Here is a 24,132-nt window from a genome sequence, read left to right as displayed (position 1 = left end):
ACAAATTCCAATTATATTTTCAAAAACTCAAATGTTTGGTATTTATTGGGCACAAAAAAACTTGAATGTAATACTTCAAAATCTAAAAGCTTTGCAAGTTCATGTAGAAGATTTTTGAGTTTTATTGCACTAGTAAACTCACAAGTTTGAGTTTTATGAGCTTGTAAACTCACAATTTCAAGGTTTTCAAGTTTTTTCCCTGAGTCTATTTAATTGCGATTTTTATATTCGGATTTTTTTTAATAAATAAGTGAATACCTGAGTTTTTTTTATAATTGTAAGTTTATTAGAAGTAGAGAAAACCTCTAAAACCTCATTAATTTGATTTCTAAAAATACGCCCATTTATGTTTACAAGATTTATTGGTAGAATTAAGGTATGGAGATCCAAATTATTAGAACTCCATTTTAAATTCCAGTGTCACCCTAAATGAAAATACAGTACACAATCAGTATTGATTATATATTTTACATTTTTAGTTTTGAAAAGTGACTAACAAAATCCTTGATTTTGTTTCAGGAACCTGTTTAGCAGCTCCACTGGGCAAGGAGTTTATTACGGTGTTTATGCAAAACTACCAGTTATCTTACAGCAATGCAAAATTCCAACTTTTTATTACTGGCTATGAACCCTCTACTTCTGTAACTATCTGGATGAACAAGTCTGCCTTCAAAAGAGTCTTATCAGTAAATGAGCGTTCCACCCTCACGGTTCAGATACCTTCAGGAGCAGAGCTGCCGGGAACAAGCAAATCCTGCAATGTGATCATCATTACGGCTGACAAGCCCATCTCAGTGCTCTCAATGAATTTCAAGATGCAAAGTGCTGATACCAGTATCGTACACCCAGTGCAAGAGCTGGGAACTGAGTACTATGTGGTGACCCCTCTAGACGGTCCCCCTGATGGATTCAAGGAATTCACAGTAGTTAGCAATGACCAGCCCACCAATGTTGATGTTTTCCTGAAAGGACAAGTTACCTTCCAAGAAAAGCTCTATCCTGCTGGAAGTAAGCTCAGTGTCATGCTCGAACCCTATAGCGCACTTCAGCTCCTAAGCAAAGATGATCTATCAGGAAGCAAAGTGGTGTCTCAGAAACCTGTGGCTGTTTTGAGTGGTCACACCTGCACATGGAAAAACACCAAATGTAACCACGTCTATGAGCAACTTCCGCCAGTCAACAGATGGGGAAAATCCTTCATTGTGCCCCCTATTACTTTCCAGACTAAGAGTGACATTGTCTTTATAGTTGCTTCTCAGAACACCAAGGTTGACTATCTTGTTGAATCAAAGCAGTCGTCTCAGAATTTAGCTGAGGGCCAAGTGATACAGTTGGAGGTTCCACCTCAAACGGTCATTTCTATCACAGCTAGTGTTGGAATTCAAGTAATTTACTTCTGTACTGGGTGGACAGACAGAACAGGAATGCAATATGATCCTATCCTGATGACTATTCCTGCAACAACTTGTTATTGTTCATCATACTATGTATACGGTCAACAAGATTTTGACAACTATGGCACTTTGGTTGCTAAGACTTCAGACATCTCTAAGGTGACCTATAACAAAGTTCCCATTCAGGGCTTGACATGGAAGAACATACCTGGCACTGACTATTCCTGGACAACTCAAACATATGGAAAAGGTTACACTTTCCAACTTGTGGAGAATCCATCTACACCCTTCATGGTTCTGTCTTACGGACTCACTAAACTCAACAGTTATGGATCTCCAGCTATGTGCATCAATAGTAAGTTTTTCAGTTGTGTAAGTTAGCTGAAGTATGTCATTTGCTAAAAAATTGCAAAGTTTTCTTTTCAAAAACACAATTGGTTGTTTTGGTTTACTAGACATGGTGCAATATCTGCTATTGTATTCTAACACTTAAAAATACTCAATAAGATTAATTTACTATTAAGAGTCAAGGTTAAAATCCACACTATCGGACACAAAGCACACCAGTTATTTGCACCTTGCTAGATATATATATATACAGTATATGGGTGGGTGGTAGTTGGTAAATAGGCATCATCAGCTCCCCCCAGGCTTGCTCATCATATAGAAGCACATGCTAGGGGGACCCCAGAGGACACACGGCACAGGGGTGCCCTTTACTTATAACCTGCTAACTACTGGTATTAAATAGAGTGCTTCTCTACATCTGACTGTGCCACACACAGTACATTTTATTCGGTGCAAGTCAAAAGCACAACCACTGCCACGACTGCAAGTACTACGGGGTGTAATTTTGTCTCCATTAGTACCCTTGCATCCACATCTGGGTCAATATTAAATCGAAGCTTACCAAATTGTAACTCATTACAAGTCATGAGAATGCCCAGGTACTCTGCCCTGAGCCTTCAGTTATTGGAGGCCACCTCTGTTTGCTGGTACCAAATAAATCCACATTTATTTTACTTCTCTGCCTCTGATGGACTGCTCAGTGAGTTTCCACTCTAAAATACACCACATTGAACTGACCCTCATAATGTAAATTACAAGAACATAAGCGTTTACTTACTATATAAAGGTGTAGGAATTTCACCTTATATTGCAGTCAAAGCAGACTTCTAACATGCTTTACATTGATTTTATACATTTATCTATACATAAGAAAAAGCCATTGCATTGGAATAACGATATTTCCTTATGAATAACCTCAAATTTCTTTTCTATAGATGTTCCTGTGGTGTCTTGTGAAACCACAAAATGTAGATCTAAGGAAAAGTGCCAAATAACCAATGGGAAACCAGTTTGTGTTCCAACCTCTGAGGCTTTCTGTTGGGCACTTGGAGACCCACATTACCGCACTTTCGATGGGCGCTTTTATGACTTCCAGGGCACTTGCAGTTATACCATTGCGAAGACCTGTGGAAGCGACAGCAGTCTCCCGGCTTTTAATATCGAAGCCAAGAATGAGAATCGAGGCAACACCCGAGTTGCTTATGTCAGCTTTGTAACTGTACAAGTGTACGGATTCACCATTTCTTTAGTGAGATATGAACATGGTTTTGTTAGGGTAAGTAAAAAGGGTCTGCATACATATCTGCTATGACATGTTCTTCCACTTTTGTTCATCTAGCTACCTCCCTTCGTCCATGATCATTGGTGTTTGAAACGTCCTCCTTCCATTGCTTAACTTATCGCACTTTCCCTTTTCCTGTAGGTGAATGACCAGCGTCAGCATCTTCCCATGAATCTAAATGATGGCCAGGTTAGGTTGTACCAGTCTGGAGCTTTCCTTGTCATTGAAACAGATTTTAGCCTGAAAGTTTATTATGATTGGAACTCCATCCTCAAAGTGTTCATTTCCAGCAGCTTCTTTGAAAGCGTTTGCGGTATGTGTGGTAATTATAACGGAAACCCTGGTGATGACTTGGCCACTCCAGCAGGTTCACAAGCTCCAAACCTCGTTGACTTTGGCAAAAGCTGGAAAGTAGAGGACGGAGACAGGTTTTGCTGGCACAATTGCAATGGAGAGTGTAAGACTTGTTCACTCGATCTCCAGAAACAATATGCAAATGAGCAGACCTGCGGCCTTATTTCCAAGGTTGATGGTCCCTTCCGTCAGTGCTTTGCCTCCATTGACCCCAAAATCTACGTGGACAACTGTGTATATGACTTATGCATGAATGGTGGTTCCAAGCAGATCCTGTGCCAGAGTATAAAAAGCTATGCTGATGCTTGCCAGAGGAACAAAATTCAAATTGCAGAATGGAGGCAACCCTCTGGATGCCGTAAGTTGACATTTATTTTGTTATAAATGTGATGTAAAATGTGGATAACTATTGGAACAGTTTAACTGAATTTGTCTGTCTAGCTGTAGGATTCTGGGCTGTATCTGGTCCTACACAGCAAATTTAAAGTCCCTTTATCCATAATGAATAGACTTATTTCATACATCAGTATGTCAGTTCATTGGTTCCCATTCATATAAAAATGTGGGCACAAAAATATACTTGTAGTGTTTTTTGTATAGTAGGAATTAACATATTTCCCTCTCTCTTTAGCCATGCAGTGCCCTGACAACAGCCAGTACAAGTTGTGTAGTCAAGGTTGTCCTGCCACCTGTAATGATGATGCAACACCAGCAACTTGTTCTGAGTCTTGCGTGGAAGGCTGTGAGTGTAAGGATGGGTATGTTCTGGATGAAGGTAAATGCATCCCCAAATCAAGCTGTGGTTGCATCTATCAGGGAAAACTGTACGCCGTCAATGAAAAGTTCTGGGCAGACAACAAATGTGAAAATCAATGCACTTGCAACCCCTCTACCAGAAAAGTTGAATGCAAAATCAACCGTTGTAAGTCTTCTGAGAAGTGTGGAGTGGTCAATGGGATTCAGAACTGTTATCCAATTAGCTACGGTTCTTGCGTAGCTTCTGGAGATCCCCATTACATTACCTTTGATGGGGTCAGGTATGATTTCCAGGGTACATGCATCTATCAATTCGCAGGACTCTGCAAGAAGACAGAAGGTCTGGTGGACTTCACGGTCAATGTTCAAAATGAAAACAGAGGCAGCAAAGTGGTAGCTTACACAACAACAGTGAATGTGACGCTCTGTGACCTCGAAATTGGGATCACCAGGCAGTACAAAGACCGAATTCTGGTAAGACAGCGGAATTGTTTAATGCCAGGTTCTACAGTATGTCCCTTTCAGACACATTCCGCCAACAAAGTATGCCTTCTGTTACTTAGAATTTCCTAAAACTGTGTGTTAAATATACACAAACAAGGACAGCATATCTGTTGCAGGCCTAAACAAATAATGATATGTAATATATATGTTTCTCCTAAAGGATGAATTAGCTATCCTCATGTGTGTAATATTATGCTAACGTCTTTTTCAGCTGAATGGAGTACTAACGAACCTGCCATACATTGTTGACAATGGCAAGCTGTCAATTTATAAGCAGGGCTTTAATGCCATCCTTCAGACCAGCTTTGGTTTACGAGTCACCTTCAACTGGGACAGCCGTGTTGAAGTTAAGATTCCTAGTACTTACGCAGGTGCGGTGTGTGGTCTTTGCGGCAATTATGATGGTGACAAAAACAATGATTTCACAATGAAGAACAACCAAATTGCCACCAAGCCAGTTCTATTTGGAAACAGCTGGAAGGTTCAAAATGTGCCTGGTTGTTATGAAGATGATAAGGGAGATTGTTCAAACCTAGCAGAACTGGAACTCCGTCACCGAGCCAGCAAGGAGAGCTGTGGCATTCTGGTAGATAAGAGTGGACCTTTCCGTGAGTGTCATGCCAAGATAGACCCACAAGGCGCATTCAAAGACTGTGTGTATGATTCCTGCTTCTACAGTGGACGCCAAGATATTCTGTGCAAGGTCATAGCCAGTTATGCAACTTCTTGCCAACAAGCTGGAGTTACCATTGACCCCTGGAGATCTGCAAAATTCTGCAGTAAGTTCTGCTTTGTACACAGACTTTTCCATGCTCTATGAATAGCTTAGTGGGTATTTAAAAAAATAAGGGGGATGTTCAATGTAATATTGACTTTTAGTGTGCTCTAGACAAAGAGTGCCTGCCCAGTGTTGTGCTACCACCTTACCTTTGTTTACCAGGGGTCCCACTAGACTTGGGATTGCACAGTAGTAAAAATGTTACTACACTGTCCATGGACGCTTCCAGTGAGTCTAGTTACGTGCAATAGATCTCTGGGAAATGTAGGTAGGATGATGTTAGGACACTGGGATGGTGAATTTTTTTTACTGAAGATGAACATTGGCCTTGGCAAAATGTTAGTGATAGAATGCTTACAAAAAATATATGGAAAAATCTAAGTTCACTGTTTAAAGTTTGATTCGTTGAGGGTACTCAATGTGATTTATATTTTTTTTAAGTATATTATACTTTTATTCCATATCCACAGGCCCTGCATGTGCTAAGAACAGCCATTATGAAGTATGTGCAACTGGCTGTGCCCCAACATGTCTTACTCTAGCCCCTCCAATGGGATGCAGTGCTGAATGCAAAGAGGGCTGTGATTGCGATGATGGATTTATTCTCAGTGGTGGAGATTGTGTCCCAATTTCCCAGTGTGGCTGCAACTACAATGGTCAATACTACAAATCCGGTGAAGTTTTCTACCCCAATGGAAAGTGCAGCCAGCAGTGCTCATGTACCAAAAGTGGGATAGTTGAGTGCAAAGCTTTCTCCTGTGGTCCCAACGAAGTGTGCAAAGTGGCCGATGGAATCCAGAAATGCCAACCAGTTGGTTTTGGCACCTGCTCTGCTGCTGGAGACCCACACTATATGTCCTTTGATGGCCTCGCATTTGATTTCCAAGGCACTTGCACATACACACTCACCAAGAGCATTACAAGCAATGCCAATTTGGTTCCTTTTGCCGTTAATGTTAAAAATGAAAAATGGGGCAATACAAAAGTGGCTATGACCAAGTTAGTGTCCCTGGAAGTCTATGGATACACCCTTATCCTTCAGTTTAATATGCAAGGTCGCATTTTGGTAAGTCAGATATTATTGATATTATTATTGTTGTTTGATTTTTGGTTAATTTATATACACTATACACATTATCTGTAATCCACCCTTTGGTTTTTAGTCAAGATCCAGTTTTGAAGTAGATTTAGGGAAAAAACTTCTCATATACTTATTGGCCTAGTTACTAAAATTCAGATATCCTTTTTTTCCATAAATCTCATTTTTTCTCTGAAAATTAAAGTTTTTTTAAAAAAAAAAATTCTCAAAATGTATTAAGTGTAAAAGCTTGACAATGTTATAATATAAAACTTCTCCTAGTAAAAGCAGATGAGGCCCCTTAGAAATCAATGGAAGTTGTGCCATTCCTATTGAACTTTTTTTTAGCTATTCAGACTTTAAGAGGTCTTCGAATTTATTTTTACGCTACTAATTATCCAAAAAACTCGATTTTTTAAAAAGTTTTAAAGATATTCGTATTGCATTTACTTTTTTAGTCCAGATCTTTTATTAACTTTCATGGCATTTGTGATTTTAGAGAAATAGAGTTTAATCATTGTTTCAAAAAACTCCAATACCACTAAATTTCGACCTTTATTAAATGGGCCTCCCTATATGGCTGGCACTGTTCCAAAGATCTGCTACACTGAAAAGAGATATAAATTCCATATAAGCTGCTTGGGAGAAGTAGAGAGTAGGAGCAGATTTATCAAAATTTAAAGTCAAGCTTAAATAAAATGTGATTGTGAAGAAACTTTTGAATAAACTCATGAATTTTTTCCTGCAATCTAGCGTTTTAAAACTCAAATATATTTATATTTACAAAACAGCTCTAATCAGAAAAAAACTGATTATCTCTAAATATACATTGCCCAATAAATTTTTTATAAATTTGGCTGTTTAAAGCTCAAAATATCTTGAAAATATACATATTATTATATATGATATAAAAGTTTGTCAAATTTTAGCTGCCACAGTTTTCAGTTGAATCAGAATTCAAAATTCTCAAAACTTTGAGATTGAAAAACTCAAATTCAAATTGCATTGAAAAAAAAATTGAGATTTAAAAACTCAAATTAAAATGTGATTTTGTTTTTGTCATGATCTCAGATTTTATTAAATGGGCCCCTAATTAAAATCTAACATAGAGATTAAATAATAAGCATGACTGTACATTAGTGATGGGTGAATAAATGAGTCAGGCACGCATTTGTGAGGAATTTCCAAATTTGGATGCGTGTCACGCGTCAACATTATTCGGATGCCCATTGACTCTAATGCAGGCGTCAAAAATTTGTGTTTCGTGAATTTTGATGGAAATTTGTGTTTTTCGGCGAAGCAAAACGGGACAAATTCTCCATCACTGCTTTACTTGCTTGCAAACTAAACTAAGGTCTATTAATTAGACTGGATGTGTTATACTTTTTGCAAGAACATTTTTCTTTGGTAGTACTCAAGCTGTGTGTAGGCAGTCTTTTCCAGTGCTGCCTGGTGTTGAGGTTTCAGTTATGTCCTTTCAAAAAAATGTATAATAGATGAATGATATCACATAAAACATGACAAGGATATGATGAAAGAATGTCTGTCTTCCTTAGGTGAATGATGTGCTCTACAATATGCCACTGACACTGGAGGATGGAAAGATTCGGGCTTACCAGCATGGCATAAGGTCAATCTTAGAAACAGATTTTGGTGTTAAAGTTAGCTATGATCTAGTTTACCACGTCATAGTTACCGTCCCCGGAAACTACAAAGGCCAACTGGGTGGCATTTGCGGTAATTTCAATGATGATCGAAAAGACGAATTCCAACTTCCTGACAAGAAGCTGACGACTGATGCTACTGCATTCGGATCATCTTGGAAAGTCCAGATCCCTGGGGTGTCTTGTGATGAAGGATGTGGTGGAAATGGCAATCCATGTCCTGCTTGTGATGCTAAGAAAAAAGAAATATTCCAAACAGATAATTACTGTGGTTTCCTGAAGAAGAAGGATGGTCCTCTGAGTGCATGCTATGCAACCATCAACCCTGACTCCTACTTCAATAATTGCTTGTTTGATCTTTGTGCTGGTGTTGGAGATGGAAATATCCTGTGTCACAGTATCCAGAGCTATGTCGCTGCATGTCAAGCGGCCGGGGTTACCATCCAACCGTGGAGAACAGAAGCCTTCTGCCGTAAGATATCATACACCTATTCAAATTGTAATTGAAACAATGGAATAATAGAGGAATATCCAATTAATTTTCATTTAACTTTATTTTAGCACTAAGCTGCCCGGCCAAAAGCAAATACAAGGTGTGTGCAGATGTCTGCTCAACAACTTGTGCTGGAGTTACAGACTTCACCAAATGCCCAGATACCTGTTCTGAAGGCTGTGAGTGTGATGATGGCTACTTCTTTGATGGAAAGAATTGCATATCGATGGACAACTGTGGCTGCTTTGAAAACGGCAGATATTATAATGTGAGTACAATTGTTTTTTTTACTTTTATAAATGTTTTAGAAAGAAAATCATCAAACATGTTTAAATATGGACAGTCATTTGTACAAACAGTGGGACAAAGGATAATGGTCCAATAACATTTTACTCTAGAGAGGGCCAAGGAGCAAATATTGCTAATGAAATGTACGGCAGCTATCAGCAAACAGTAATAAAGTTGCAGTAATCTGTGCTTGAAATGTGTTTATTCTCATTATAAATGCTCTGTTGATTTATTCCGACAGCTAAATGAAAGAGTCGTATCAAGCGACTGCAGTGAAGCCTGTACTTGCAGCCCAATGGGAGGTCTCATCTGTGAAAAAATTGGGTGCACAAGTGATGAAATCTGCAAGGTCACAGACGGCATTGTAAAATGTATCAACAAAGGTAAAGAAGGAGTGTAGGAAGGACTATTTATTTTGACTCTGAGGTTTTTCAATACAGGTATGGGATCTTTAATCCAGAAACCAGCTATCCAGAAAGCTCTGAATCTCCCATAGACTCCATTTTATCCAAATTTTTTAAAATGATTTTCTTTTTCTCTGTAATAATAAAACAGTACCTTGTACTTGATCCCAACTAAGATATAATTAATCCTTATTGGAGGCAAACAGCCTATTGGGTTTATTTAATGTTTATATGATTTTCTAGCAGACTGGAAAACCCCAGGTCTTGAGCATTCTGGATAGCAGGTCCCATAATAGTATTAAATTGAGGAAATAAATGATTAAACACAATGGAAATTTCTTTATCGATCACTAGCATATTTCTGAAGAAACTTGAATTGGAAAAATGTAATCTTATTCAGTCATGGAAAGTATTGTTGAACTCTTTAAACCCATCTGATTATATTCACACGTAGAACAATTACGATTGTCTTTCAGACCCCTGCAAATCCATGAAATGTAGAACCAAGGAGACTTGTAAGATTCAAGATGGAAACGCAGTCTGTGTCCCTGACTATACTGGCACCTGCTGGGCATGGGGTGACCCACATTATCACACGTTCGACGGCTATAACTTTGACTTCCAGGGCACTTGCACCTACATTCTTTCTAAATACCTTGGTAATGATCCAGGACTGGTGCCATTCACAATTGAGGAGAAGAATGATAACAGAGGAAGCCAGTCAGTGGCTTACGTCAGAACTGTCAATATCTACATGTACGACTACAAGGTTTCCATACTGAAGGGTGAATTTGGCAGAGTTAGGGTAAGTTGATCAGGTCCAACTGTTTGTGTTTCAAACCCCAGCCATTCAGAGCTTGAATAATAATTAATACAATACACATTAACTACTTTAACCACTGACATTTATATTGTGAATAAGGGAATTCAAACATTTCAACTGTTTTATTGTTTTCATTTTGTTGGATTTATGTATCTTTATTCTAAATGTATTCACCCTTAGATCAATGATGTCATCACTAATCTACCAGTGGTACTACTCGATGGAAAGATTTCTATTAGTATAAGTGGTCCCAATGCTGTGGTGAAGACAGATTTTGGCCTTCAAGTAACATATGAATACAACTGGCATGTGGTGGTCACTTTATCTAGTAGCTATTACGGAGCAACTGGTGGCCTCTGTGGAAACTTCAACCAGAATATCAATGATGAAATGATTACAGCAGATGGTAACAAAATTACAGCAATCGTAGACTGGGCCAAAGCCTGGAAGGTCAATGACAGAGATCCCTTCTGTTGGGACTTCTGCAGAGGAAACTGCCCAACTTGCGATGACAACAAGAAGAGCACATACGGTGGTGAACAATTCTGTGGTCTCATCAGTAAAGCAGCCAATGGGCCATTTAGGGAATGCCACCCCAAAGTTAACCCAGACACTTTCTTCGACAACTGTCTTTATGATGTTTGCATTAATGGTGGAGCAAAACAATTCCTGTGCCAGGCTCTTAATGCCTATGCCAATACTTGCAGAAAACAAGGTGTTAAGATTTATGACTGGAGGACACCATCTGGATGTGGTAAGGCACAGATTTTCCAAATGTTCTCAGATGTCAACTGTATTTGCATTTTAAATTTCATTACCAGCTCCCTTTAACCCCATAACACCAGCACTGGGTGAAGATGTAAAGGCCCTAAAGGAACCACATTTATCTTTTGGTTTCAGACATTATGGCCTCATTAATACACATTAATGTATTATAGCTGCATACCATCTCAGTCCAAGTTAAAGATCATTTTTTTTTGTTGAATTGGAAATTTCATCCAAGGAAAACAAAATATACTGGAAATATACTGAAATCTTAGTATTTCAATGTTTATCAAAATTTTCAAGACTTTTTTCTCAAATTTTGGCAAAAAAGTTTTTCACTCGTGAGATAAAATACATTTTAAATATTTTTATTAAGGAAAGTATAATATTCTAGACTAAGGGGCCCATTTATTAACAATTGAAGTTTTGATTTTTTTTCCCACAAATCTCTAAAAATTTGTAGTTTTCCTATTTTTGTTTTTTTAAAAAAAGCTCTAAAAAGTCATTAAGTGTAAAAACCACTGATACAAAACTTGTAAAAGTTATTGAGGTCCTATTGAAGTCAGTGGGAGCTGCTCTGATCCTATTGGACCATTTTAAATCAATTAGGACTTTTAGAGGTTCTCGGATGTTTTTTCCCGCTAAGAATTTTCTGGAAAACTGTAATTTCAAAAGGTTTTTGAGATATTTATATTTTTTGTTAATTATATTCTGTTCACACTATTTTTATTTGGATCTTTCAATAATTTCCATGACATTCGTAGTTTTTGAGTTTAGTTGTAGTTTCAAAAACCTCTAAAATCCAACCTTTAATAAAGAGGCCGCCCCATGTTTTTATATATCAGAAAAGTTGGAGAAACTTTAAAACTTTAATTTGTTTCAGTTTGTTAAATTATTTCAGTGCTATATAGATCATCAAGATAAGCTTTTTCCACGGTTCCAAATGAAAGAAAAATAATTTAGGACATTTTTACGTCTTATTGACCTTTTATATTCTTTTTTTTTTAGTGTTGCCATGTCCTGAAAACAGTCACTATGAATTCTGTGGGAACGCTTGCCCAGCCAACTGCTTGGATCGCACTGCCCCATCACGCTGCACTGATGCCTGTGTGGAGACCTGCCAGTGTAACGATGGCTTTGTCCTCAGTGTTGACAAATGTGTTCCTGTTAAAAGCTGTGGTTGCAATTATAATGGTGGTTACTACAAAGCTGATGAAGAATTTTGGTCTGATGATAATTGTCGTGTCCTCTGCAAATGTGATGCAACCTTGGGTATGGTGGTCTGCAAGCCAACAAGCTGCAAAGCAAGTGAAAGGTGTCTTCTTATTAACGGAGTACGAGGATGTCATCCAATCAGCTTCTCCACTTGCTCAGCTTATGGCGACCCTCACTACACAACATTTGATGGCAGAAGTTTTGACTTCATGGGCACCTGCATCTATCAGTTAGTAGGAGTGACCTCCAGTGATTCCTCTCTCACTCGCTTCAGTGTTAAGGTCCAAAACAATAACAGAGGCAACAAAGCAGTATCATATACCAAGGTGGTCACTGTAGAGCTTTATGATATGGTACTGACCCTCAGTATGGACTTCCCACGTCGTATTCTGGTATGCTTTTATTTTTACTTCTTACGTTTACAATGTACACATATTCTCCGATTCTTAATTGCCATGAACACACATGGAATGAATTTTAACTTTGGGATATGGTTATATGAGTAACAAAGAATTTATTTTTTGGGGTATTTATTGTTAGTCCCCTGTATTTTATTATGTTTAAATTTGATAGAGCCATGAACAAACTGGTGATGGCTTGTTACTCAGTATTAAGCTGACTACAAGTGAGCCACAGTGAGGGATTTCTGACCAATCACTCCACTGGACCTTTGACCTGGTGTTACCTTCTAATGATCTTACTTGTGCACTGACAAGTAGTACAGAGAAATTGGTTGAGATCTAGTCAATAAATGACCAAATATATGTTCCACGTTTGGCAACTGGTTGGATTGGTTTTCAATTCTGGTAAATCCATGGGGTCCAATTGCACCAGAGAATAATCATAAAAAAAAATGCACGATGATTTTTCGTATAACATATGATGATTTAAAGCTGGTAGGCAGGGCCATATATATATATATATATATATATATATATATATATATATATATATATATATATATATATGTATCCAAGGCAGCTTTAAAGGGGCAGCCTTTGGTGCCTATATAAAAATTAAAATAAATAATCTCACCAGCCACCACCAGACCTTACAGTATTAATCCGGCTGTGGATCTGATTGGGTGCCTGGCTCATGGATGGATGAGGGGCCATCAGGCGAATGACCATGATGCCACTTGGGCATGCACAACTAGGGTGGCACCAAACCAAAATAAAGCAATGGGACAATTCATAATGTTGCTCTGCTCTATTTCTCTCTTGTAGGTTGATGGTGTTGTCACTGCATTACCATTTTATTATGAAACGGATAAAATCAGTGCATATATCAGTGGCAGCCAGGGCATTATTAAGACAGACTTTGATGTCACAGTAATCTACGATTGGAATAGCTACGTAGCTGTGACAGTTCCCAGCACTTACGCTAATGCTGTTAATGGTTTGTGCGGCAATAACAACAAAAACTCCAATGATGATTTCACCATGAAGAACGGAAATGCAGCAGGCAATGCAGTGCAGTTTGGTGATAGCTGGAAAGTTGGTGAGGTCCCTGGTTGCACTCCAGAGTGTACATCAAATTGCCCTCTGTGTTCTGAAGCTCAAAAACAAGATTACAAGAATGAAAAATACTGTGGAATCATCACAAAGGCCAACGGTCCATTCAGTCAATGTATGTCTGTCATTGACCCAACACAATTCTTTAACGATTGTGTTTTTGATGCTTGTCAATACCGTGGACATCCAACATCATATTGCAATGCCATCAGCCTCTATGTATCTGCCTGCCAGAATGCTGGGGTACAAATACAAGAATGGAGATCTGTAACTTTCTGCGGTAAGTTTTGATTTATCTATTAAATCCCTTAAAGCTAGACATCAAACAAATGCCCATGCAAATATGGCAGTTCCCTTTTGTCTTTACTAACCAAAGGTTCCAACTGTTTGAAGACCAAATGTAATTATCATGTACAGCCATGACAGACTTTCCTCACAATTTAGTACATTTTTAGATTGATTGAACTTTGTATCATGGCAAATGTGCTGGACACTCAGAAGGTCCAAGCCAGGTATTTTATTTGATTTCAGACTTACTATTGTGAAAAAGTCTTAATGGGCAAGTGACAGTTAATGCACTAAGGAGTTCCAATACTTTATGCTACCCCCAGGGTCATAATTTATTTATATAACTCCAGCAAGTTACGGGGTGCTTTATATTAATTATTAACAAACAGGAGTCGTGTATCAAGTCAATTTTTTCATTGGTCATTTGCAGTAAAAATTTGCACTGGTCTGGCGATCTTACTCCTGAAGCACCATCATCCTCGTAGAATTTCCTTGTATAATTTCCCTTTCTGTACAGCCTCAAGAGAACCATGGCAAATGCTATGAAAATTATGGCACGCTATAGGAGAATATAGAGGTGGGCTCAGGGGGCCAAAAAGCCTTGGAGCCTTGGGAAATCCTACCAAGATGGCAGTGAAGAACATAATACATAAGATCCTTGGACCGGTGCAATCTACTGAATAGGCAAAGGAGTTAAAATGTTAATACACTGTGTGGTGCCTAACATAAGCACCCCACATGGCATTAAGCTTGGCATCCTTGACCTTTAAAGCAGATTGCATGCTCTATTAGAGCAGGGCCCTATTTAACTCATCAGAATATGTATGTTTTATATACAATTTAGAGATAAACTGTATATTATAGCATTCCCAATAAGCATGGTAGTTATTACAGGTATTAAAGGAGAATTCAACCTGTTCGTAAAAAAAACCCGTACCCCATACCCCAGGTAGACCCCCCCCCCCCCGGGGAGATGCCCTATACTTCATACTTACCCCTCGGTGCAGATTCTTCTAGTGGAGTTCCATGCAACCATCTTCCGCGATCTCTGTAAGCTGACTGAGAGATCAGTATTTCTGTGCATGCGCAGTTGGAGCAGTTTGCCAGTTTGCGACAACTGCGCATGCGCAAAATTACACGGAAATTGCCGATCTCTCAGTCAGCTTACTGATGGATGCGTGCAACTCTGCTGGAACAATCTGTGCCGAGGGCAAGTATGGGGCATCTCCCCAGGGGGGGTATACCTGGGGTGGGGGGTACGTTTTTTTTTACAGGTTGAATTCTCCTTTAAAGTAAGTTTACTCATGCCCAGGATACAAGTGCTAGAGCATTAAGGGGTGCATGATCGCACCCCTCACTTAAAAAGCACTTGCGCCCAAGGGAAAGCTGAGCTGTGCTCTTCTCACTCCTCTTACATCACTATATAAAAAAATAATCAACAGCAAGTATTTAGGAGTGCTCTACCCTCTTATATTCACCTGTGTAGGTCCAGGTGCTAAACTGGAGGACCTTTGCCTGCAAGCTGGGTCAAGTTTCACATCCAATGGAAGAAATCCAGTAGCACACCGGTAGTATTGAAAAAATCTTCAGTGTTTTATTAGCCCATACATATACACAATAGGGCAACGTTTCGGGCCCAACTGGACCCTTTATCAAGCCTTGAGGCTTGATAAAGGGTCCAGTTGGGCCCGAAACGTTGCCCTATTGTGTATATGTATGGGCTAATAAAACACTGAAGATTTTTTCAATACTACCGGTGTGCTACTGGATTTCTTCCATTATATAAAAAAATAAATGACAAATTCACATTAAAGGAAGAACTGATACATGATTAACACCGTTATCTTTATTTGTATTTCTTTAGCTCCATCATGTCCCATGAACAGCCACTATGAACTCTGCGGAGATGGGTGCCCTGTTACCTGCAGTGGTCTTGCCTCAGCCACTGGCTGCAACGCACCCTGCAAGGAATCATGTTACTGTGACAATGGCTTTATTCTGAGTGGTCATAAATGTGTCCCAATTGCCAGCTGTGGCTGTGTCTACCAAAACAAATATTATCAGAGCAATGAAGTATTCTATCCCAATGGTCAGTGCAGTGAGAAGTGCCAGTGTGGAGCCAATGGTGTTGTCAACTGTCAGGCTGACAAATGTGGACCCAATGAAGAATGCACAGTGGTCAATGGAATTCGTGGCTGTCAACCCAAAGAATGTGGTAGATGTGTTGCTCATGGAGATCCACACTATATTTCCTTTGATGGCCTTGCCTTTGATTTCCAAGGCACTTGCACCTACACATTGGCAAAGGTGGTGGATGATGACTCCAGACTTGTCAAATTTTCAGTGGGAGTTGAAAATGAAAGCTATGGCAATGGTAATGTTGCGGTAACAAGGCTGGTGGTGGTCTCTGTATATGGATACACAATAGCCATTGAAAGAGGCATGAGGTGGAATGCAAAGGTTAGTCTTAACTTTAACCATCAATTTCAGTATTATAATGTTTAAACATTAGATAAACTGTGTTTGGTTACCTGATTAATGATTTTATTCTACAGGTTGATGGAGAGATACTCAAGCTACCCTTAAGCCTTAATGATGACAGTGTTGTGATAAACCAAGAAGGGAATAATATTGTGATCCAGACAGATTTTGGCTTGAAAGTTCTTTATGACTCCGTCTATCACGTTATTGTAAATGTACCCAGCTCATACAGAGGGAAAATGGGAGGCCTGTGTGGCAATTTCAACGGAGATAAAAACGATGAATTCCAGCTTCCTAACAAGCAAGTCGTCAGAAATGTCAATCAGTTTGGTGCAGCCTGGAAAGTTAGCATTGCTGGTGCAAAATGTAATGATGACTGTGGTGACAAGTGTTTTGTGTGTGACCCCACCAAACTTCAACCTTTCAAGGGCACATCATCCTGTGGCATGATCACTAATCCATCAGGTCCATTTAGAGCCTGCCACTCTAAAGTTAGCCCAACAGAATACTTTGACCACTGCACCTATGACTCATGTGCCGCAGAAGGAAAGGATGATATCCTCTGCAAAAGTCTTCAAGCCTACACTGCTGTTTGCCAAACCTTGGGTGTCACCATTGAGCCTTGGAGAACTGCTTCTTTCTGCCGTAAGTACTATGCCATTGTAAGTTTTAAAATGTGCCTTTAATCATTCATATTTTTCTAGCATTTAAGTTAATCCCACTGATTTTTCTTGATTTCTCAGCTATGTCTTGCCCAGCAAATAGTCATTTTGAACTTTGCACCAGAACTTGTGATCAAACCTGCACGGGTATTAGTTCACCAACTAAGTGCACATCACGATGCTTTGAAGGGTGTGAGTGCAACACTGGTTTTGTGTTTGATGGAGAAAAATGTGTCACTATGGACAAGTGTGGCTGCAACTTCAATGGAAGATACCTGAGTGTAAGACCTTATTTTTACTTTTAAAATATCTTCTGCCACTGATTCCCTTACTATAAACACTGTATAGGTTTTAAATTTTCAACATGTCATTAAAAGATTTAATTGTAAAACTTTGAATATGTTTATTTGAGGATCTGACTACTATTATTACTTTAATAAATGGCTTGTTTTCTTTAATAGGATGGTGAGTTCTTTGTTACCGGCGATTGCCGCCAAAGATGTAAGTGTCAAGCAGGTGGAGTCATCTGTGAAAATATAGGATGTCGTGCCAAGGAACGTTGTGGACTCAAAAATGGAGTGAGAGGCTGCTACAAGGAGGAAGGAGAATGTTCCTTAAACCCCCAGAATCTTGTGACTTTTGATGGCCTGTCTGGAGGACCTGTTGGAAATGGCCCTATAGAGGTGGCTTCCGTTTGCAATGTTGATGTGGCTTCATGGTTCAGAGTCCTTGCAGACATCCAGAGTTGTGGAAAAGGAGTTACTAGACTCCATATTTTCATTCAAAATTCACTGGTCACCATTTCTAAGGATAAAGAAGTGTGGGTGAGTATTTTTGTTCTTGATCTAAAAAAATGATCACTGATTAGGTTAACTATTATTAAACTGGAGAATTACAGTATAAGGAGATGTAAATGCATGTAGGAAAATATATCAAGGGCTAATACATTAATTTAGTTAATGGGTAAATAATAAAGAAAAACAATAAAAGACAATAATTTTATTGTATTATATAATTTATAAGGCCAGGGTTTCATATAATGAACTCTATTCTTTCTTATAGGTTAATGGACGGTCATCATCGCTGCCAGCTCGGCTCTCTGGTTTAGATGTCAGCGTCGTCGAGAGGACCACTTTAGTTCAGATTGGCACTGACCTAAAGATAGAGCTGAGTGACAGTGGAGAATTAAAACTCCGCGTTGCTGAGGGATTGGCCGGCGCTCTATGCGGAGCATGCGGCAACTTCAATGATGTAAGCGCCGATGATCTTGTCGCTCCTGGTGGAAAAGTAGTGACAAACATTGTACAGCTTATTACATCATGGACAGCCCGGGACTTCAGCAGCTGGTGAGTAGGGATAGAACTACAATTGAGGATGTTTTTAGTTGGGATGAAGAAAAAAAAAATCTTCTAAGACATTATTGAACCCAGTGTTTGCAGTGAGGCCCAAGTAGACCCAATGATTTCCATGCAGTAGTAGATGCAGCTCCTTCTTCGATGTTTCATCCAGTATATTAATACAGACAATATAGTTGGCAATTCGTTTTAATCATTTGTGTTGATGGAAAGCAATGGGCGGGAAAAATGATTAGAGCAGATGGCAATGAAGAATAAAAACATGTGGTGGAGTTTCCCAAAAATTCAAAAAGTATATTAAAAGTACAAAATAATTTAACAGGCGTTTCGTGCCTGTTGGGGCACTTAATCATAGGCTTTGCTATGCTATGAGTAATTGCCCGAAAAGGCAATGTATTAGGTCATTTAACAAATAATTTTGTACTTTTAATATGATTTGCTTTTGAATTTTTGGGAAATCCCACCACATATCTTTATTCTTTTTTTGTTGGCACACACCCTTAGACTTCTTTACTCTACTTTACTTCACTTAACTGTTGAATACACATGGGGGCAGATTTACTAAGCTCGAGAATTCGAATGTAAAAAAATTTGAATTTCGAAGTATTTTTTTGGGTACTTCGACCATCGAATGGGTCAAATTCGAATTTGTTCAAATCGAATGATTCATATGATTCGAAGTAAAAATCGTTCGACTATTCGCCCATTCAAAGTACTGTCTCTTTAGAAAATACTTTGACTTCATACTTCACCACTTTAAACCTACTGAGCTGCTATGTTAGCCTATGGGGACCTTCCCCAGCACTTTTCTAAGCTTTTTTTGATCGAATAAAAATCCTTCGATCGCTTGCTTAAAATCGTTCGAATGATTTTATCGTTTGATCAAACGATTTTTATTCTATTGTTCGATCAAAGCATTTGTGCTAAATCCTTCAAATTCAATATTCTAAGGATTTTACTTCGAGGGACGAATTTGAAGGTTTATTAACCCTCGAAATTCGACCCTTGATAAATCTGCCCCATGGTGTGGTGCCCTTACTTCACTTATTTTTGATGCACTGTACTTTATCTTTTTGCTAGAGCAGATGACATTCTTTCTTTAGCTGGTTCATGGGCAAAAGTTGCATTCAAAGGCTAAGGCATCAGTTGGGAGTAATATGAGCAGCAATAGAGCAGATTAAGAGATGACCACTTAACGGCACTGACTAAACCTACCAGCAGCATCAATTTCATAAATATTCACACAGGGCAATGAAATTTTCAAGTGCTGAAACTGTGATAAAAGTACAAACTTATAACAGTTTGGAAATTTTCATTTTGAATTTTTTATTTCTTCCGCAGCAATGCCTAAACAAGAGAAAATCAGAAGACCACATCTGTGTTCCCTTCTATTCAACTACACATCAACCTAAACACCCCCTATTATACATGACAGACTGGCTGAGTTCTCCTTCTCTTCTACAATATCTCTTAAAAAGACTGATTTATAAAGTTATAGAGACTACAATCACAATGGTCTATAAAAGTTGTTGCTGCAAGAATGTAAAGTCTACGTGGTACAACACTCCAGTCTTAGCGTTCAGTGGTAATGTGGAGTCCTATTGACAATGCTTCATTTAACCCGATAACTGGGCTAAATTGTTTGTTACGTTCTTGACAAAGTCTCTAAAAATGAACTCATTATAAAAAGTCAACGTTTGCTTTGTTGCTTGACTGTATGATCATTTGACCAGGAACCATAAATAAATAACTTTGCAATTCTTTCTGTGCCTTGTAAATTCAAGCATTGTAAAAAACAGGGGAGATAATGAAAAACCATGCTAGATTTGCACGGCTGCCATATTAAAAAAAAAAAGCATTAAAATAAAAATAGTTTGGTTAGAGAGCAAAAGAAACAAACAACACCGGTAGTTTGAATGGTTTCACTTCTAAAGAAATCTAAACTGGTGTGATACCTGGTAGGGATGCACCGAATCCGGGATTCGGCCTTTTTCAGCAGAATTCGGCCGAATCCTTCTACCCAGCCGAACCGAATCCGAATTTGCATATGCAAATTAGGGGCGGGGAGGGAAATTGTGTGACTTTTTGTCAGAAAACAAGAACGTAAAAAATGTTTTCCCCTTCCCGCCCCTAATTTGCATATGCAAATTAGGGTCCGGTTCGGTATTCGGACAAATCTTTCAAGAAGGAATTGGGGGTTCGGCCGAAAGTGGATTCGGTGCATCCCTAATACCTTGGGTAACAAAGTAATTGCTGGCAGAAAATTTGGCAGGTGATACAATGAGGAAGATGCCAAGCTTGCTTATTCATGAGTAATAGTTGGCACGGGGTTTCTAGCCTAGCTTGAAGGTTGATTTCCCCTCTTAGATAAGAATAGCTGATGTTTTATACTGATATTTGACCTGGATAGTTTAATGGAGTTGAGAAAATACACAAATCTACCATCTAACATTTTCTTTCACTCTAAGTGAAATCTGCCTTAACCTCTAGTTGATCAAGAGGAAGATGTAACATTGTTATCAGCTATGGGTGGCCCTGACCACAGATTGGCCTCCCATTCTTTGTTCCAATTTGAAACATATTTTTAAGATTTGTTTTTTCAAAAAACTGGAATGTTCAAGATTTATTAAATCTCGACCCTGGGAATAGCTCAAAACCGAAAATACACCATCTAAAACCTGTCAAGGCATGTAGGAGTCAATGGCAGAGGTCCCCTGAACCATGTGAAGAGGTTAACAGCCTGATTGATGTTAGAGTTTTTTTCATCTGTGGTGGGCTTGTTAAGGGATCACATTCAAAATGTTGTCCTAGTCAATGGCATTATGAGCAACAATCAGCATGGCTTTATGAAGGATAGGTCATGTCAGACAAATGTGATTGCATTTTATGATGAGGTAAGTAAGATTCTAGACAGTGGGGGGGCAGTAGATGTGATCTATTTGGATTTTGCCAAAGCGTTTGATACTGTGCCCCACAAACGACTGCTTTCTAAACTAAGGTCTGTTGGGCTTAATGAAGTCGTTTGCACGTGGATAGGAAACTGGCTACAGGATCGGGTACAGAGGGGGGTTGTTAATGGGACATTCTCTACTTGGAGTAAGGTTCTTAGTGGGGTCCCCCAGGGCTCAGTATTGGGTCCACTTTTATTTAACTTGTTCATTAATGACTTAGGGGAGGGTGTTGTAAGTAATGTATCAGTGTTTGCAGATGAGACAAAACTATCAGCCCAATTAATTCCATCCAGGATGTGGCACTTGCAACAGGATCTTGACTGACTGGCAATCTGGGCAGCTAAGTGGCAAATGAGATTCAATGTTGATAAATGTAAAGTCCTGCACCTGGGATGTAACAATATCCACTTATACCCTTAATGGGACTGCACTAGGCAAATCCATTATGGAAAAGGACCTTGGAGTCCTTGTAGATAATAAACTTGTCTGTAGCAAGCAATGCCAGTCAGCAGCATCAAGGGCAAATAAGGTCTTGAGTTGTATTAAATGGGGCATAGAGTCACGGGAGGAGGGGGTCATTCTTCCACTATATAGAGCACTGGTAAGGCCCCATCTAGAATATAACAGGACATTATTGTATTAGAGAGGGTACAGAGAAGGGCAACTAAGCTGGTAAAGGGAAAATCTTAGCTATGAGGAAAGACTGGCCAAATTGGGGATGTTCACTCTGGAGAAGAGGCGCTTAAGGGGTGATATGATAACTATGTATAAATATATAAGGGGATCATATAATAATCTCTCTAATGCTTTATTTACCAATAGGTCTTTCCAGCTGACACGTGGTCACTAGTGATGGGCGAATTTGGGGCGTTTTGCTTCGCTGAAAAATTTGTGAATTTCCAGTGACATGGCGAAAAATTCACGAAACTGTGCCGGCGTCTCCTTTTTGGATGCCGGCCCACAATGGTAGGCGAAAATGCGCCGCCGTCCAAAAAAACAGACAAAGAATTTTCGCAGCAGTTCCGCAAATTTATTATCCGGCGGCAAATCGCGGGAATTCGCGCCTTGTGAATACATTCGCCCATCACTAGTGGTCACCCATTCCGTTTAGAAGAAAAGAGGTTCCAGCTAAATATTGGGAAGGGGTTTGTTACAGTGAGAGCTGTGAAGATATGGAATTGTCTCCCTGATTCAGTGGTACAGGCTGATACATTAGATAGGTACAAGGAAGGGTCGGATGCTTTATTCACCAGTAGCTCCTCCCAGCAGACAGGAGGGAGCCAATGAGAGAGGAGGGAAAGGGGTGTTACAGGGAGATCTGGGAAGTGAATCAGTGGTACAGGCTGATACATTAGATAGGTACAAGGAAGGGTCGGATGCTTTATTCACCAGTAGCTCCTCCCAGCAGACAGGAGGGAGCCAATGAGATTAGAGGAGGGAAAGGGGTGTTACAGGGAGAGCTGGGAAGTGAATCAGGGGTACAGGCTGATACATTAGATAGGTATAAGGAAGGGTCGGATGCTTGATTCACCAGTAGCTCCTCCCAGCAGACAGGAGGGAGCCAATGAGATTAGAGGAGGGAAAGGGGTGTTACAGGGAGAGCTGGGAAGTGAATCAGGGGTACAGGCTGATACATTAGATAGGTATAAGAAGGGGTTGGATGGTGTTTAGCAAGTGAGGGAATACAGGGATATGGGAGATAGCTCATAGTACAAGTTGATCTAGGGACTAGTCCCATTGTCATTTTGGAGTCAGGAAGGAATTTCCCCTCTGAGGCAAATTTAAGGAAGCAAATCTGGAAGGATCTGTTGTTATGAATAAGAATTATGTAATCCAACAAGTGTCACACAAGTGTATCAAGTTACCATGAATTTATGGCACAGATCCCACCCCGATACAAAAAAAAACCTGAATGTTTGTTTTACTGATGTACAGTTGAATGGTGTTTTTTATACACAGGATAAAGATTATCTAAATACCAGACACCCAAATGTCTTTAACAATTAATTCAAGGTGACAGAAAGAATTTGCCTTCTTGATAGTTTTTGCTACCTAATTATGTAAATCTGCAACTAGTATTGAGTGTTTAAGAGGCGATTTATGAAAAGAAACTTATTGCAAAATCTCAGAAAATCAAAATTCACAATTTTTATCCCACAAATTTGTAACTGGCAAAACATTTAAATGACACCTCCTGAAATCTGTGGAGATGCCATAAAAGACAACGTGAAGTCTGGGAAGACTCTTCAGCATTTTCTGAAGTTAAAAATTGTTGATCTTGCACCAACTGCGCTTTTTAAAGTTGCTTGAAAAAAAAAAATCCGATTTGTAACTTTTACAAGATTGTAATTAATCCGTTCACAATTTTTCATAAATATGCAGAAAATTGCAAAAATCACATGATGTTGAGTGATTGTGTCTATTGCAGCTTTGATTAAAAAGGTGTCCGGGTTTCTGACCCATTGGTATATCAGACACAGGAATTATGGATATGGTTCACAAACCCCTCATAGGTGGAGACATAACTAACGGGCTATTTCAGTGCAGTGATTAGCTCTATGCAAATATAGGTAGCAGAAACTACCATTATGCATGGGGAGAAACAAGTCAATTTAGCAGCTTTGTAAACAAGCTTGACAACTACAATGAGCTTCACTTCACAGTTAACTGTATTCCTCGTACCCTATGCCTTTGGCCATTTATGAGACACAATGGAACTTGGAGATGGAAAAAAA

General features: G+C 39.2%; 1 protein-coding gene across 1 annotated transcript in view; it reads left to right on the top strand.

The window, feature by feature from the left end:
- LOC108696889 (IgGFc-binding protein) overlaps positions 1 to 20,207 on the top strand; it is a 29,296-nt gene extending 9,089 nt beyond the window's left edge. The window contains exons 3-21 of the mRNA XM_018226580.2: positions 520 to 1,749; positions 2,678 to 3,018; positions 3,166 to 3,736; positions 4,010 to 4,608; positions 4,850 to 5,417; positions 5,887 to 6,482; positions 8,051 to 8,630; positions 8,720 to 8,919; positions 9,181 to 9,322; positions 9,820 to 10,148; positions 10,347 to 10,920; positions 11,940 to 12,538; positions 13,373 to 13,940; positions 15,813 to 16,408; positions 16,504 to 17,074; positions 17,173 to 17,372; positions 17,553 to 17,915; positions 18,154 to 18,437; positions 19,788 to 20,207. Of these exons, the coding sequence (XP_018082069.1) occupies positions 520 to 1,749; positions 2,678 to 3,018; positions 3,166 to 3,736; positions 4,010 to 4,608; positions 4,850 to 5,417; positions 5,887 to 6,482; positions 8,051 to 8,630; positions 8,720 to 8,919; positions 9,181 to 9,322; positions 9,820 to 10,148; positions 10,347 to 10,920; positions 11,940 to 12,538; positions 13,373 to 13,940; positions 15,813 to 16,408; positions 16,504 to 17,074; positions 17,173 to 17,372; positions 17,553 to 17,915; positions 18,154 to 18,437; positions 19,788 to 19,797 (8,921 nt within the window). The 3' untranslated portion in view covers positions 19,798 to 20,207. The remainder of the gene's footprint in view (positions 1 to 519; positions 1,750 to 2,677; positions 3,019 to 3,165; positions 3,737 to 4,009; positions 4,609 to 4,849; positions 5,418 to 5,886; positions 6,483 to 8,050; positions 8,631 to 8,719; positions 8,920 to 9,180; positions 9,323 to 9,819; positions 10,149 to 10,346; positions 10,921 to 11,939; positions 12,539 to 13,372; positions 13,941 to 15,812; positions 16,409 to 16,503; positions 17,075 to 17,172; positions 17,373 to 17,552; positions 17,916 to 18,153; positions 18,438 to 19,787) is intronic.
- The last annotated feature ends 3,925 nt before the right edge of the window (positions 20,208 to 24,132 follow it).

This window comes from Xenopus laevis, chromosome 7L, assembly GCF_017654675.1.
Source record: "Xenopus laevis strain J_2021 chromosome 7L, Xenopus_laevis_v10.1, whole genome shotgun sequence".
NCBI classification, from domain to species: domain Eukaryota; kingdom Metazoa; phylum Chordata; class Amphibia; order Anura; family Pipidae; genus Xenopus; species Xenopus laevis.
This window is presented reverse-complemented; position numbering and strand designations above follow the sequence as displayed.